General features: G+C 39.3%; 1 protein-coding gene across 1 annotated transcript in view; it reads left to right on the top strand.

Moving 5' to 3' along the window:
• Window positions 1-14,737, top strand: part of DNAH11 (dynein axonemal heavy chain 11) — a 373,548-nt gene that overhangs the window by 274,920 nt on the left and 83,891 nt on the right. The window contains exons 64-65 of the mRNA XM_077996991.1: window positions 6,300-6,535; window positions 8,054-8,176. Coding sequence (XP_077853117.1) covers window positions 6,300-6,535; window positions 8,054-8,176 — 359 coding nt within the window. The remainder of the gene's footprint in view (window positions 1-6,299; window positions 6,536-8,053; window positions 8,177-14,737) is intronic.

The raw sequence follows: 14,737 nt of genomic DNA, 5'->3' as shown, positions 1-14,737 counted from the left end.
TGAGCCACTACACCTGGCCTGATTTGATTTTTGCTTATGATGAAAGATGGAAATAGTTTTTCTTATTTTAGTGATGGTTTCAACAAGAACATAAAAATTAATTATGTAAACTACAGAATTATAGTTGGAAAAGTGCTTTAAACAGAAGTGATAACTAAAATCAAACTCAGATCATCATGTTATTGAATAGCATGAAACTTTTGTTTTCTTACTAATATTATGGGTTATTTGTTAGAGATTTTAAAAGGCTACTTTCAGACTTAAAGTGTAGCATTTTGTATGTAAGTATAAAGTAGCTTACCCTAAATTTGAAAATTCAAACCCATAAGTCAAGTGAAATAATAGATTTGCACAATGTAAAATCATCTAGTTTAAGATACTCCTTGTACAAATGAGAAAACTGAGACAGACAAATGACTCCACTTCAGTCATAGAGAATAGAAAATCAGACCTCCTGATTTCCAGGACTCTATTTTCTGTATAACACTGTCATCTCAATTGATTAAAACAGATTCTTAGTTTATATATCTAGCCCTTTCTGGAGTATGGAGACAAAGATGGACATGGGTACAGATATTAATAGAAAATTGAAGCAGTCATACCTGCTAGTCTCTGTTACTTCAGGGAAGTAGGAAAATGCAATGCAAGCTGGCCAAACCAAAGAAAATTGAAATTAGAAGAACAGCTTTGAGGAGAGTGGTAAAAATATCAAAAATACCTGTGAAGGGCAACAGGGGAGTAGATGGTAAGAGTCGCCACACAGCTTTAAGAAACCCAAGAGTATTTGGACAAGATGAGTTTATAGTCACAGTAATAAAGCTTTCATCAGCAATATTCAAAGTATAGGAGTAAAAAGAGGGGAAAGAGAATGCCAAATCCAGCCAGGTTTATAGGCAGGTAAGCCAGAAAGAAAGGAGGTGAGGAAAGTCTTGCAGTGACTAGCAGAACAGTTAAGGAATGGGAGGAACACTTTCGGCTGAAAAGAGATGGGAGGTTAGCCAGAAGTTAATGTTAAAATATGGTAAAGTTTCCTAAAACCTTAAACACGGAATTGCCACGTGATCCAGAAATTCTACTTGTCGGTATATACCCCAAAGAAGTAAAAATAGGAATTCAAACAGATGTTTGCATGCCATTGTTTATAGCAGCACTATTCACAATAGCCAAAAGGTGGAAGTGATTCATGTGTCCATGGACAGAATGGATTTTATCTTATGTTTATAAGGTATAAACATACAATAGAATGTTATTCAGCCTCAAAAATGAAGGAAATTCTGGTACATGCTACAACACGGATGAACCTTGTCAATATTAAGCTAACTGAAATTAGCCAGTCACAGCTGGGCCTGGTGTCTAATGCCTGTAATCCCAGCACTTCGAGTGGCCATGGCGGGTGGATCACTTGAGATAAGGAGTTCAAGACCAGTCTGGCCAACAGAGTGAAACCTTGTCTCTACTAAAAATTAGCCAGGCATGGTGGTGGACGCCTGTAATCCAAGCTACTCAAGAGGCTGAGGCAGGAGAATTGCTTAAACCCAGGAGGTGGAAGTTGCAGTGAGCCAAGATCGCGCCACTGTACTCCAGCCTGGGCGACAGAGTGAGACGCCATCCCCCCAAAAAAAAAAAATTAAAATAAGCCGGTCACAAAAGGACAAATACTTCCACTTTACGAGGGACCTAGAGCATTCACATTCATAGAGACAGAAAGTGGAATGGTGGTTACCAGGGGCTGGGAGAGGGAGGAGTGGGAAGTTACTGTTTAATAGGTATGTTTCAGTTTGGGAAGATGAAAAAGTTCTGGAGATAGATAATGATGATGGTTGTACAACAATGTGAATGTACTTAATGCCACTTGAACTGTACACTTAGAATGGTTAAAATGACAAATTTTATGTTAAGTATATTTTGCCAAAGTAAAACAGTAAATAGGGTAAAGGCCTGGTGTGTTCATAGTATTTGTTAGAATAAGTGTTATGTTTAAAGATGTGAAAGAGATGTAGACAGTCATAAAGAGTTGGGTACAGGAATTTTAGCTTTCAATGATGAAATAATTTCAGATTGTTACAAAGTCTGGGACAACATTTCCCATCAAAAAAGGAGGCACTCTAATACCGCTCCAAAGACATCACCATCATGGGAGGAAGGGGTGTGCATATCGGAAGCCAGGGATGGGGGTGTTGTATAATCTTCCCAGGTGATTCTGATATCATCCGCTTCCTCCCCCAATTCCCCCAGCATGCTGGAGTAGAAAGGAAATACAGTGCTTTAACATGAAAGATGTCAAGGCCAGAGAGGGGATTCGTCATCTACATGGGCACTGAGGTTGTCAAGGATTGAAAGCAGAACTTGGAAAGGCGAGAAGGACCAATAGCTATATCATTCAAAAGATGAGGAAATAGATCAGAGATTGTATATCTGGAGTCCACGGGTCTTAAAGGTGGCATTTTGACTTAAAGATGGAAGAATCATGATTTGGGTTGACTTACAGGGAAGAAAGAGGAATGGCAACTCTTTCCCACACCCACTTTTCAGTAATGGGATTATTAAGAAAATGAACTGTCTGCTGGGTATGGTGGCTCACGTCTCTCAGTGCTTTGGGAGGCCAAGGCAAGAGGATCCCTTGAGGCCAGGAGTTTGAGACCAGTCTGGGCTACACAGTGAGACCCTATCTATAAAAAAAAAAATTTTTTTAACCCAGCCAGTTGTGGTGGCAAAGAGGCTGAGGAGGGAGGATCACTTGAGTTCAGGAGTTAGAGGTTACAGCGAGCTTTGATGGCACCACTGAACTCCAGGCTGGGTGACAGAGTGAGACCTTATTTCAGAAAGAAAGAAAAAGGAGAGAGAGAGAGGTAGGAAGGGAGGAAAATGAACTCTTGCCACTTGCGAAGGCCCTCAAGTGAAATGAGACTCTAGAACAATGACTCTTGTACCCCACCCCAGCCTCTCATTAAAATCATGTGAGAGAGAACTTTTGAAATGTATTGATGCCCATTGATGCTGAATCACTTGGGGGAAGGGCTATGCCTGTTGGCAGCTTTTTAAAGCTCTCCCATAAGTACTATATCCAGCCTGGGGTTGACAGCCATTGCCCTTGGGGGAGAGCCTGGTTTTGGTTAAGACAAGCAGGTAGAGAAGATAAGGCAATTTGGTCCAAACAGGACTAAGGTACTAAAGGGCATGGGGGAAGGGTTGTCAGAAAGTACAACCACTGGGGCATGAGTTTGAGGGATGGGACAGGGAGAAAACAGTAACACAGAGGGTAGTGGCTGAAAAGGACAGGGGCTGTGGGCATACACAGCCTTGAGGGTCCAAATTACACTGTTTTCCAAAGTTGTTTCCGTCCAAAATCACTGTTTGCTGGGCAGATGGACAGAATCATAGGCAAGTTCAAGGCAGCCTTTGCACTCCACTCATTGCTTTGACCCAGCAGTTTACAGACAGAGCAAATATGTGGAGTTATTTGTGCCAATAATTAGTTATTAGTTATTAATTAGTTATTACAAGCACTAATTCTAAGCCTCTGTGTCCTATGCAATAAAATAGAGATTTACCTTGAAGAACTCTTGTAAGGGTTAAATGAAAAAATGGCAAGAATGAATCTATATGAATAAATTTTGTGAACAGGTAAAGCCTTACGTACACATGAGTTGTTATATTCCTGTAACATTAGGAGAAACTTGGAGTATTACCTCCACAGGAAATTACCCTTTTATCTTAGGAATATGCCAGTTGGTCAGTTTCTAGAGGCCAGACGGGCATTTGGTGTTATGACTAATTTCACTTTGGCTCATGGCATGTGCTTCCAGCCTTGTCTTTTCTCTCTAGCAAATGGTTATTTTCCAAAGAGTGAGCCTTCTTTTTTCTTTCAGCTCCACCTCATAGTAACATCCTGACTCACAACATGTTGACCCTACTTAATAGAGCAATTAGATGGAGCCTCACAACAGGCTAACTCTAGAAGCAGACTTTGAACTAAAGGGTTCCCTCTTTACACTTGGTTTCCAAACCCATTTTCCTTGCTGCAGACTCCAAGAAATTCTGACAAGACAAGTTAATTATGATAAAAAGGTATACTCTAATATGTCACTTAATGAAGGGGATATGTTCTGAGAAATGCCTTTTGTTGTACTTGCATAGACCTAGATGAGACAGCCTGCTACACACCTAGGCTACATGGCACAGCCTATTGCTCCTAGGCTGCAAACCTGCACAGCATGTTATTTTATTGAATGCGGTAGGCAGTTGTAGCACAATGATAAGTATTTGTGCATCTAAATCTATCCAAACATAGAAAAGATACAGAAAAAATATAGCATAAAAGACTAAAATTGGTACACCTGTATAGAGCACCTATCGTGAACGGAGCATGCAGAACTGGAAATTGCTCTGGCTTAGTCAGTGAGTGAATGTGAAGGCCAAGAACATTACTGTATACTACTGTAGACTTTGTAAACACTGTACCCTTAGTCTACACAAAATTTGTTTTTAAAATAATGTAATTGTACTACAACATCATGATGGCTAGTGTCACTAGGTGATAGGAATTTTTTGGCTCCTTTATAATCTTATGAAACCACTTTTGTATATGCAGTCCATCGTTGACCAAAATATCATATGGTGCATGCCTGTGTATGAAATGAGGCTTATTTTCCTCAGCCTACACTTCGGTTAATACTAATTGTGAAAATGATGCCTGTATTATAACTATCAAAAAATATTTTGATGAAAAAAATTCTGTAGGTAGCTATGCTCCTAGCTATTTGGACACAATACTATTAAAACATCCTAAAAATTTGAGTCTCAAAGTAGTCATTGTAGTTATGATATTCTTTAACGTAGGTGTCTTCATTTAGATCAAGATGGGTTTTATTTCTTCATTTATATTGAAATGGGTTTTATTTCCCCTACTGACCAGGAAAAAAGGGGGAGATTGATATTCTCTTTGATCCCTGGCTCTCTACTCTGCACAGAGTAGGTACTCACACCATTGATTTTGGATATGAAATCTGCAGGTGCCCCTTCTGTTAGTCCTTAGAGCTTCAGAAATCAAAGTTACTCACAGCCCCCAATTGTTTCAGCTGTTTGTATTAAGTAGAAGGTAACAAAGCACATATCTCTTGCCAACAGAAAAGTGCTTATTCTAAAAGATCAAATTGCCTATGTCTCTAAGGGAACTACGTATCAAGTCAGATACCAAGACTTGTTCAATATCACTAGGAGATAGGGTTTGATTCATTTTTAAGATAACATTGTAGTCAGAGGCAGTAAGAACATTGTGCTACTTTTCCTATATTCATATCAAATTGCATCCCAGCCTTAATGTGGGAATCCTTTCAGCATTTTGTTTTGAAGCTCTGTGACAAACCAATGAACCAAACTGTTACTGCTGATATAGACTCCCCTACCTACTACAGGTAGGGTTCTTACTACAGTCTCTTATGGAGGCATGCTTCCATGTTAACCACCCCACCAAGCTGGGGGGCTAGCTCGGTATTCATCCTGCACATTTTGGTGTCTCTGGACAGTGTTTCATGTATGTAGAAAATGCTCAATAAATGTTTGGTGATTGATGACTGGAGGAGTGAACAAATACATTCTTTAATACGATTTTTGCTACAACATTATTTGTTGTCAATTTTTATAAAGAATTATGTTTATTCTTTAAAATGGATCACTCTGTCCACCCTGCTTGCCCCTTCCTCCTTGCTTGCCCCTCCCCAACCCCTTAGTTTCCAATACAATCAAGGCAAGGATAATTTCCTCTTAGCCTAGAAGTGACATCCTTTGCACAACTGAGGAGTTGATGGAGTTCCAGTGAACTGAGTACTTTTCATTAACCCATCCCAGAAAGAGAGGTCATCTCTTTGTAGCATTGGTCTGTAGAAAAAAAAATGAAGTGCCTGAACAAGATACTGAATTTTAGCATTGCTTATATGGGGGTGGGGGTGTGGATTGCTCCATGGGCAAATACATTTCTGGTGTCCTGCCATTCTTCCTGGTGTGTCAATTCTCTCTTACCTAAGTATGGGGCAAAGTCTCTCTCAGTTGAAGCCCAGTAGATGCAATTGATAAAACCGATGTTGAATCCCACAGTTGACAGAATTCTGAGATATAAAATACTGGGTTTATCAAGTCAAATCGCATCTAATGATGAGTTGTGTTTGGCTTCTGAGAATCCACAGAAAATTATCATGTGTTTACCTAGAGTTACTTTCTCATGGCTTTGTTCTCTTCTTTTCTTGTCTGTCTTCTCTCTCTGCCACGTGGCCAATTTGTTGCATTCAACTCTGATTTGAAAGGTTTCCATTCCACTAACTGAAGGCCTGGACTTGATTTCCATGTTGACGGATGATGCTACAGTTGCCACCTGGAATAACGAAGGGCTGCCCAGTGACAGAATGTCCACCGAAAATGCTGCTATCCTAACACACTGTGAGCGCTGGCCTCTGCTGATAGATCCCCAGCAACAGGGAATTAAGTGGATCAAGAATAAGTATGGAACGGACCTGAAAGTCACACATTTGGGCCAGAAAGGGTATGTGAAGTTTGAAGAGATTGGCTTTCTGTTTACCTGCTGTGAAGTGAGTCTGATTTGTATAAAGTCGTGATGTTTCTTAGACCTCTCCACCACGCTGATGTATTACAACTTGGTGCTATTTGTTTATCTGCCTGCTCGTGTTTCATATAAAGTATCTCTGTTGAAAAGGCATTCTTGTTGGATGGCATCCAATTATCTGAAGAAGAGATAAAATTGAAGGTTAGAACAAACATTGTGTCTGTGGGGAAAAATACGTGAATTTTCTAAAGCCAACATGGATGTATATTACATTCCTTCTCTGGAGTGTTTGGATAGTAACACAAGAATTGTCAGTGGTGCCTCCAGGCTTAATGATGTTTACGGTCATATTTCTAAATCTATACTCTGCCTATAGAAGGATCTTAACATGGCTACAAGTCCCAACATTGGATGCCTGAAGTTAATTTATTATCTTAGTCAAGATTTACATGTCACTTTGAGAACTGAATCTACTCCAAGAATTTCTGTTACTAAGTCATCATGATAATACTGTCTGATAGATAGAAAGCTGTCTTGTATGCAGTTGCTATTCAGTTAATGTTGAATAACTTTAGAACTATGGATATTTCACTTGACCCTTCCATCCCCTTTTTATACATAGAGTGAAATAATAAATTTCTGTAGTTATACAAGGAAATGTAGTTCTTAGGCCGGGTGCAGTAGCTCATGCCGATAATCCCAGCACTTTAGGAGGCTGAGACAGGAGGATTGCTTAAAGCCAGGAGTTTGGGACCAGCCTGAGCAACATAGTGAGACCCCCATCTCTACCAAAACAACAACAAAAAAAGTAGGCAGGTATGGTGGTGCCTACCTGTAGTCACAGCTACTTGAGAGGCTGAGGCAGGAGGATCACTTGAGCCCAGGAAATGGAGGCTACATTGAACCATAAACATACCACTGCACTCCAGGCTGAACAACAGAGTGAGACCGCCATCTCTGTTTTTTTGTTTTTCGTTTTTTTTTTAATGTAGTTTTTGCTTATCTGAATACTTGCAGAAAATTATTTTTGGTAGGGAGATATTTGTTGGAGAGTAAGATCAAAGTAAAATGATATCTCACCATTGTAAGTGACTAAACTTAAAGATTTAAAAAATAAAAGTTTGATCAAGTTATAAAGCATTTAACACATGAAATTTTACTTTAGAAAGACCCATCAAATAAATTTACATGTACGATATTTTGGTAACTTACACTTATTTCAACTATGGTTGCTATTATAAGCAACTAATCTATATATAGATTTATTAGTTCAAACTATTAAATTTCACTTGGAAAATACAACTAAAATGTATCTTAAAATTTCATATTTAATTTCTGTGTAATCTAGTTAAAGGAAACTACTACTTTATAAAATAGTTTTCTCTAAGTTTGTCCCATTTAGAATATCTACATTAAATATAATTTGATCATATAAAAAATTTTGAACATTTTGTGCCAATTTACATTTTATTATCTCAAATCCCACTGATTTTTAAGGTTTGTGAATGCCATTGAAACTGCTTTGGCCTTTGGTGATGTCATCTTAATTGAAAATCTCGAGGAAACAATAGATCCAGTCCTGGATCCACTACTTGGCAGGAATACAATTAAAAAAGGAAAGTAAGTATTCTTGAATTTTTAACATATATATCGTGCTAAATGATTTTCAGCAGTAGCATCTATTTCTTAGCTTCATAATCAAGCAGTCTATTGAAATCTTAGTGATATTTCTGAGTTTCCATTTCATGCACCTGCACTCCAAGACCAAAGCAACTGCAACATAATTCAGACTTTCAGACTATTTATTTGGTGGATTTAGATTTGTTTTATCCAATTCCTGATCTATAGGCCAAAAAAATGCATTGTTATAAATCTGAGAATAGTTGCCTCTTTTAAAATTTATACCAACGTTTCTCTAACTTCAGTAATTTGCAGAACACCTTGAATATGGCTGCCAATCTACATATCACTTGTGCCCTGTTTACTTAATATTTTTCTTTAACTAGGTTTTAAATCCATTCACTGTTTTTTAAAATCAGCATGGGTTTAATGTGCTAGCTCTGTTTTTCCTAATTTAAAATGTAACCATTCAGAAAAGGAGAGTTCATAAGGGATGAAATCATCCCTTATGCCAGCAATATTGGATTATCAACAACAGAGAAACACTTCCCCCTATCCCTCCAGGAGCTATATGTGACTTTCTAAGAGGTGGCCATTCCCCCAAGAAATTGTACTTTCCAGAACATTCTCTCAGGGGCCTTGAAGCCATTTCTGAGGAGTCATCATGTCACTTTCCTATGAATGTGTGAAAGGTCAGGTGCAGCAATTGTGTCTTCAATCAAGTCTGGGTGGGCATAGGGGAAACTGGCACTCCAGAGACTCCTTATGCCTCTTCACACAAGCAACCAACATTCATTAGACTTAATTCACTGAATTTCCTTCCCTCTCTTCTTTTTTTCTTCAAAGAGATATAATTTCAGAACTTCCCCCACCCTGTTCTTCCTTACCACCCACGCTCTGCCTCTAGGCCCCCTTTTTCATCACTAGCTTATTCTTGTCAATTTTAAGTGGAAATAGGCCTACATCAGGATGACTAACTTCTTGGTCTCTAACTGATTAGTATGGTATTTATCATACAACTCACTAAGTAAATCCATTTAGAGTGACTGACAACTTATAATTGTTTAATAAACCAAAATTTACCCAGGCACACATTTAGAACAATCTAACAAGCCACTTGACAAACTGCAACTCTTAACATAAATATAATTGTAGCTGTGTCTGATGTGTTAAAAATATAGTGTAAAATGTTGAATGTCACTGAAGTGAAATCCTTGTTATTAAGGTTCTGACTCTATTATGAAGACCTAAAATTTTTATCAGTGAAATGCATGTTCTCTGATATTCAACTTCAACTTCAATAGCACAATTTAGGTGTAAGCAATTTGATGACTCTTATTACATATATAGTTGGACAATCTGAAATTTCCAAAGACTGATAAATTTGAGTCATGATTCTCAGTGTGGATGTAGTTAACTATTAGTGAGGATTCTAGAGATCTTCAATTTTAGAAACAAATTTTACATAGAGCTTCAAGTCTTTATCACAAATATCAGGCCAGAACAATTTAATTCAAATTAATAATATTTACTGAATATGTACTCTCTGTTAAGCCTTGTAAAATTGATCATATTGTAGCAGGACGAGCCACAGACAAAACTCCTCAGACACCGAGTTAAAGAAGGAAGGGATTTATTCTGCCGGGGGCATCGGCAAGACTCCTGTCTCAAGAGCCGAGCTCCCCGAGTGAGCAATTCCTGTCCCTTTTAAGGGCTCACAACTCTAAGGGGGTACGCATGAGAGGGTCGTGATTGATTGAGCAAGCAGAGGGTATGTGACTGGGGGCCGCATGCACTGATAATTAGATTGGAGCGAAACAGGATAGGGATTTTCACAGTGCTTTTCTGTACAATGTCTGTAATCTATAGATAACATAACCAATTAGGTCAGGGGTCGATCTTTACCCGGCCTGGGGTGTGGCGCCAGGCTGCCTGCTTGTGGATTTCATTTCTGCCTTTTAGTTTTTACTTTTTCTTTCTCTGGAGGCAGAAATTGGGCACAAGACAATATGAGGGGTAGTTTCCTCCCATATTCCCCCTCTTTGAGACTCTCAATCAATAGTGGGAGTTCTCACTTTTATCTTTACTACTTATGTCTTCTTGCAAGACAGATCAATAGTGATTCATATAGTACACTTGTGCTGAAGCATTTTGGTGAACTAAGGTAGCGATGAAGCTTCTTATCATTTGAAGAAGTACAGGTAGCAAACAAGGGAGCAGTAAGCAGGTTCCTATTACTATTATAACTTTTATTGTAAGAGTTTTAAATCCTCCTAGCGCTGGGAACCATTTTTTAAACATGACCCTAGGATCAAATCCATGCCACACTTGCAAGGGCACATGTGCCAGTTTTGTCATATCTTTATGTCTTCAACTACTTACCCTTGATTATCTATGTGTAGGCAGCAATTAGTAAGGTTAAATTTCCTATAGACCTCTCCTTCAGCTGCTAGCAAGTAGTCAAGAGCTGATCTATTTTGATAGCATTTCTCATCTGAGTTTCTTGCCGGGCCAGAATAGTCAAGGCTCTGCCGGTTTTATTAGTGATTATTTTTAAGACAGCTTGTAACCATATGATTCAGTTGATCATGTAAATGGGGGTCTGGTATCCCCATGAGCCATCTTGTGCCCAAGTAGCAGGCCTATAATATTGTATGATTCTCTCAGGGCCATTTATTATTTTTTTTCAATTTCCTATAGCTATGCTTCTCTTTTCACGGGAAGCATAGACAGGGAAGCCCAGGAGTTTGCCTGCTTTTATGGGCAGTGGGAAGAAAGATGGTTTAATAGTGCCAGTAACACAACTACCTGCCTACTGGTCAGGTAATGTGGCGTAAGCTCTATGCCCATATAACCAGTATAATCCAGTGGGGGCTGTCCAGTCCCGGTGGGACTCTGGATGGGTCCACACAGTTTGCAACTTTGGGAATTTACAAAATGGATTTCTCTCTTTGTGATTTGAACCCCACCAAGTGACTGTTTTTGTGGTACATTATACAGTTTCTGTCTCAGACAACTAAGTCGTCCTACGGGGTGAGTGAATTCTTTTCCTTCTGTAGCTATGCAATATTGTCTAATAATTGAGGCTTTTAGGACCCAGAAATCATTCTTTTGAGTCAGGAATTCATCAGGAACTGTATCTGTAGGTACTAATTCTCGGGCTTCTTATGGCCATTGATGTCCTATTACAGTTCCTCCACATACATAACATGAAGTGCCGTTGAGAGACTGGGCTACATGCTCAGCTAATTGCAAAAACAAATTTCTTGTTTTTCCTGGAATTTCTGTTACTGGCACATTTAGTTCATCATAGAAAGTTTGAAACACTGGCTCAGGAGAGCGTTTGTAAACTTCACCTTGAACCAATATATTTACTGGAGTATCCAGTCCAGCCCCGTCAATTCCTAAGGTCACACACTCCTCTTTTTTCCAGTGAGGATCAAGGGGATTGGTTATTACTAGCTCTAAGGGGTTACATTGTCCTTTAGTACAGGAAGGGCCATTTTTTCCTTTTTGAAGGTAGACTTGATCTTTTTCTTTTTTTTTTTTTTTTTTTTTTGGTCCAATTGACCTAAATGACACAAGATCAGTATTTACATTTATTTCCACACAGTCCTAATTTATGACAGATGTACTTATTTTCTGCCATATAGCCTCTTTTCTAATTAAGAGAACCACACCTTATTCCTAACTTATTACTATTAATGACAGCACAGGCATCAAATTTTAAGGTGACTTGTTTGGGCACCCCTTTTTCTTCTGTTTTGGCTAACACTTTATTCGTATCGTTTATGAGCCCCCACCAGTCCTCAGTCCTTAATCGTATTTTAAAAACTGTGGTCATGGGAGGCTCAGATGGGTCATAACACACATCAGGTTGGTCATTTCCTGGGCTACATACCTCGTATAGAATAACATTATACAAACAAAGTCTTTTTAGAGTTCCAGTACACTTATAATAACCATAAAATAATAGGACCGTAAGGCCTTTTTCCTACCTCAGTGACTTGATGTATACACTGGGAACAGCCCTCAGTCTGAGGAAGGTCTGTTGAAGTCCTTACTGTAAAAGTCTAAATTTTAAGGAAAATGAGTCCCATGATGAGTTTCCTCATGCTTCGGCCGTGCGTGGACCAGTCAGCTTCCGGGTGTGACCGGAGCAGGGCTTGTCATCTTCTTCAGAGTCAGTTTGCAGGGGTTGGCGAAGCTGCTCCCGTCCACATACCACTCGCAGTCTATTGATGTTTAAGGATGGTCTCAGAGATTGGGCCTGCTAAAATAAACTGAGTCCAACACCTCTACACAGTTATGTTCAACTGAGCTCTCTGATACCGGGAGCAAGGTGGTGGGCTTCGGGGTGTCGCAAACTTCAATGGTTATATGGGGATTTTCATGGAGCAAGCTTTGGTAGTTGGTTACTCTAGCATTTGTTAACCAATGATGTCTTTTGGTAGTTATTAAAGTTACCACAGCATGGGGGGCCTTTATATTCAGGTTTTGCCTAAGGGTTAGTTTATCTGCTTTTTGTGCTAACAGGGCCATTGTTGCTAGGGCCCTTAGACCTGGGAGCCAGCCTTTGGAAACCCTGTCTTTGTTTTGAGAGATAGGCCACTGGCCTTGGCTAGGGCCCCACAGTCTGGGTTAAAACTCCAACTGCCATTTTTTGTCTTTCTGACACATAGAGTGTAAAGAGTTCTGTCAGGTCAGGTAGCCTCAGGACTGGGGCCAACACGAGTTTTTCTTTTAACTCATGAAAAGCTCATTGCTGTTGGTTGTAATAAATATAGTTTATCTAATCTACATTTTTATTAACTGTCACCTACTAAAATATTGACTCAAATCCTGCAGCTATTTGATTTCAAGCTTTAAATTGATCTGGTACTCCTTGTGGGACTCCAGTTGCACCTAAATAGCCAGCCATGAGAGTTGAAAGACCCATGAGGGGCTTCTCTCGCTTTACAATGTCTTATTTTTTTTCCTTCTGGTTGATGAAATGCCAGGATGAAAGGGATAGCCAATTAGACTAAAGTACAAGTGCCACTCCAGTTATTCAGCAGAGTGCCCTGTGAAGGTCCACCACAATACCACCACACGTCTGCTCAGGGATGAACAAGGGCTGACTGATTGATAAGCTCTTGAAAATACTTAAACTCACTGCATCCTTTCAGGTCTCCAAAGAAGGCTAAGTTTCCTCCCTGTTGTGAGAGACACGAAGTGAACTTAGTGTTGGGAGATAGAGGCTGGATGCCTCTTGGGGGCTGACCCGCAGGGTGCTGGACTTTGGGATATAGCAGAGAGAGCTTGGCACAACTTATTACTCCAAGCTGTAGAATCCTGGAAAAGAGCTACCATGCAGCCTACACCTGATCCACTAGAGGACCACGTTAGTGGAAAGGGGACAATCTGGGCCTCTGGCCTGCCATGTGCACAAGCATAACAATTGCTTTTGTTTAATGTGCAGATGGAATATTTGATCCATTTTAACCAGGCATTTGCATCTTGGTATCTTGTCTTAATTGCCAAAGTTTGTTTCAAGTCTTTAACTTCTTTGATCCTCTAGTAAAATGAATGTATGGTTTTAGGAAATTACAAATACTGGTTGGGGCAGTCCATCCTTGCTCTTTAGTGGTCCACAGAACGTTGGACCAACTATGGCATGAAAGCTCTACATCAGGGGGCAAGACCCTGGTTGGCACTGGGGTCTTGATCGAAATCTCACTGGATTAAATAGTCCTAGTGTACTAATGTCCAGTGTGAGGAGAATCAGGAGGGACAGAGGTACTTTTCTGAAGTAGAAAGCTGTCTTTGACTTGGCAATCTCCACAAGGTATAACAAGGCAAGCATTAAATGCAATAGTTTGAGGCGAAATTGACTTGGTTATGTTAATAACTAGATGGTCAGCAATAGAACGAGGAAAGAAGAAACAGTAATAGAATAGATGAAAAGAGTTAAATTTTTCTTAGCTTTAGTTTGGTAGGGTTTTCCCCTGGGACTGTGGCCCAGAACTCTGGAGGGGGTGGCGCTTTCTTGATTCAGGTGTTATAAGCCCATCTTTTTTTTTTTTTTTTTTTTTTTTTTTTTTTTTTTTTTTTTGCTGTATGAACAGCAGTCTTGGTGGTTAGCAGCACAAGGTAGGGTCCTTCCCAGGCTGGCTCGAGTTTTTTTTCTTTTCACCCTTTGATGAGAACGTGATCTTCAGGCTGGTGCTGGTTTACCGGAAATTTTAGGGGTGGTACATGTGCTAAATGACTTTTAGTTTTTGAGAGAAAGGAAAGTGGAAGATAAACCAAGTATATAATTTTTAAGAAACTGACCTTTTGTTTTAAATGTGGGGACCTTGGCAGTGGACTTTATAGTCCTTAGTGCACTTTTACTGAGAAATTTCCTTTAGCACCTATTTTTATTAGTTTTTAAACCAAAGAAAGCCAAATACCATTTTACATTTAACAGTGCTTCTCGTATGATTTTTATACCAGATAAGCTAAATTCTATCTTTATATTAGTGTGTTATTAATATTAAACCTAATTTTAATAAAACCTTATAGGCATATTTATCTAAT

Source organism: Macaca mulatta, chromosome 3 (genome assembly GCF_049350105.2).
Source record: "Macaca mulatta isolate MMU2019108-1 chromosome 3, T2T-MMU8v2.0, whole genome shotgun sequence".
In the NCBI taxonomy this organism is placed as follows: domain Eukaryota; kingdom Metazoa; phylum Chordata; class Mammalia; order Primates; family Cercopithecidae; genus Macaca; species Macaca mulatta.
Note: the sequence above shows the minus strand (reverse complement) of the source record. Positions and strands in the feature narration are given on the sequence as shown.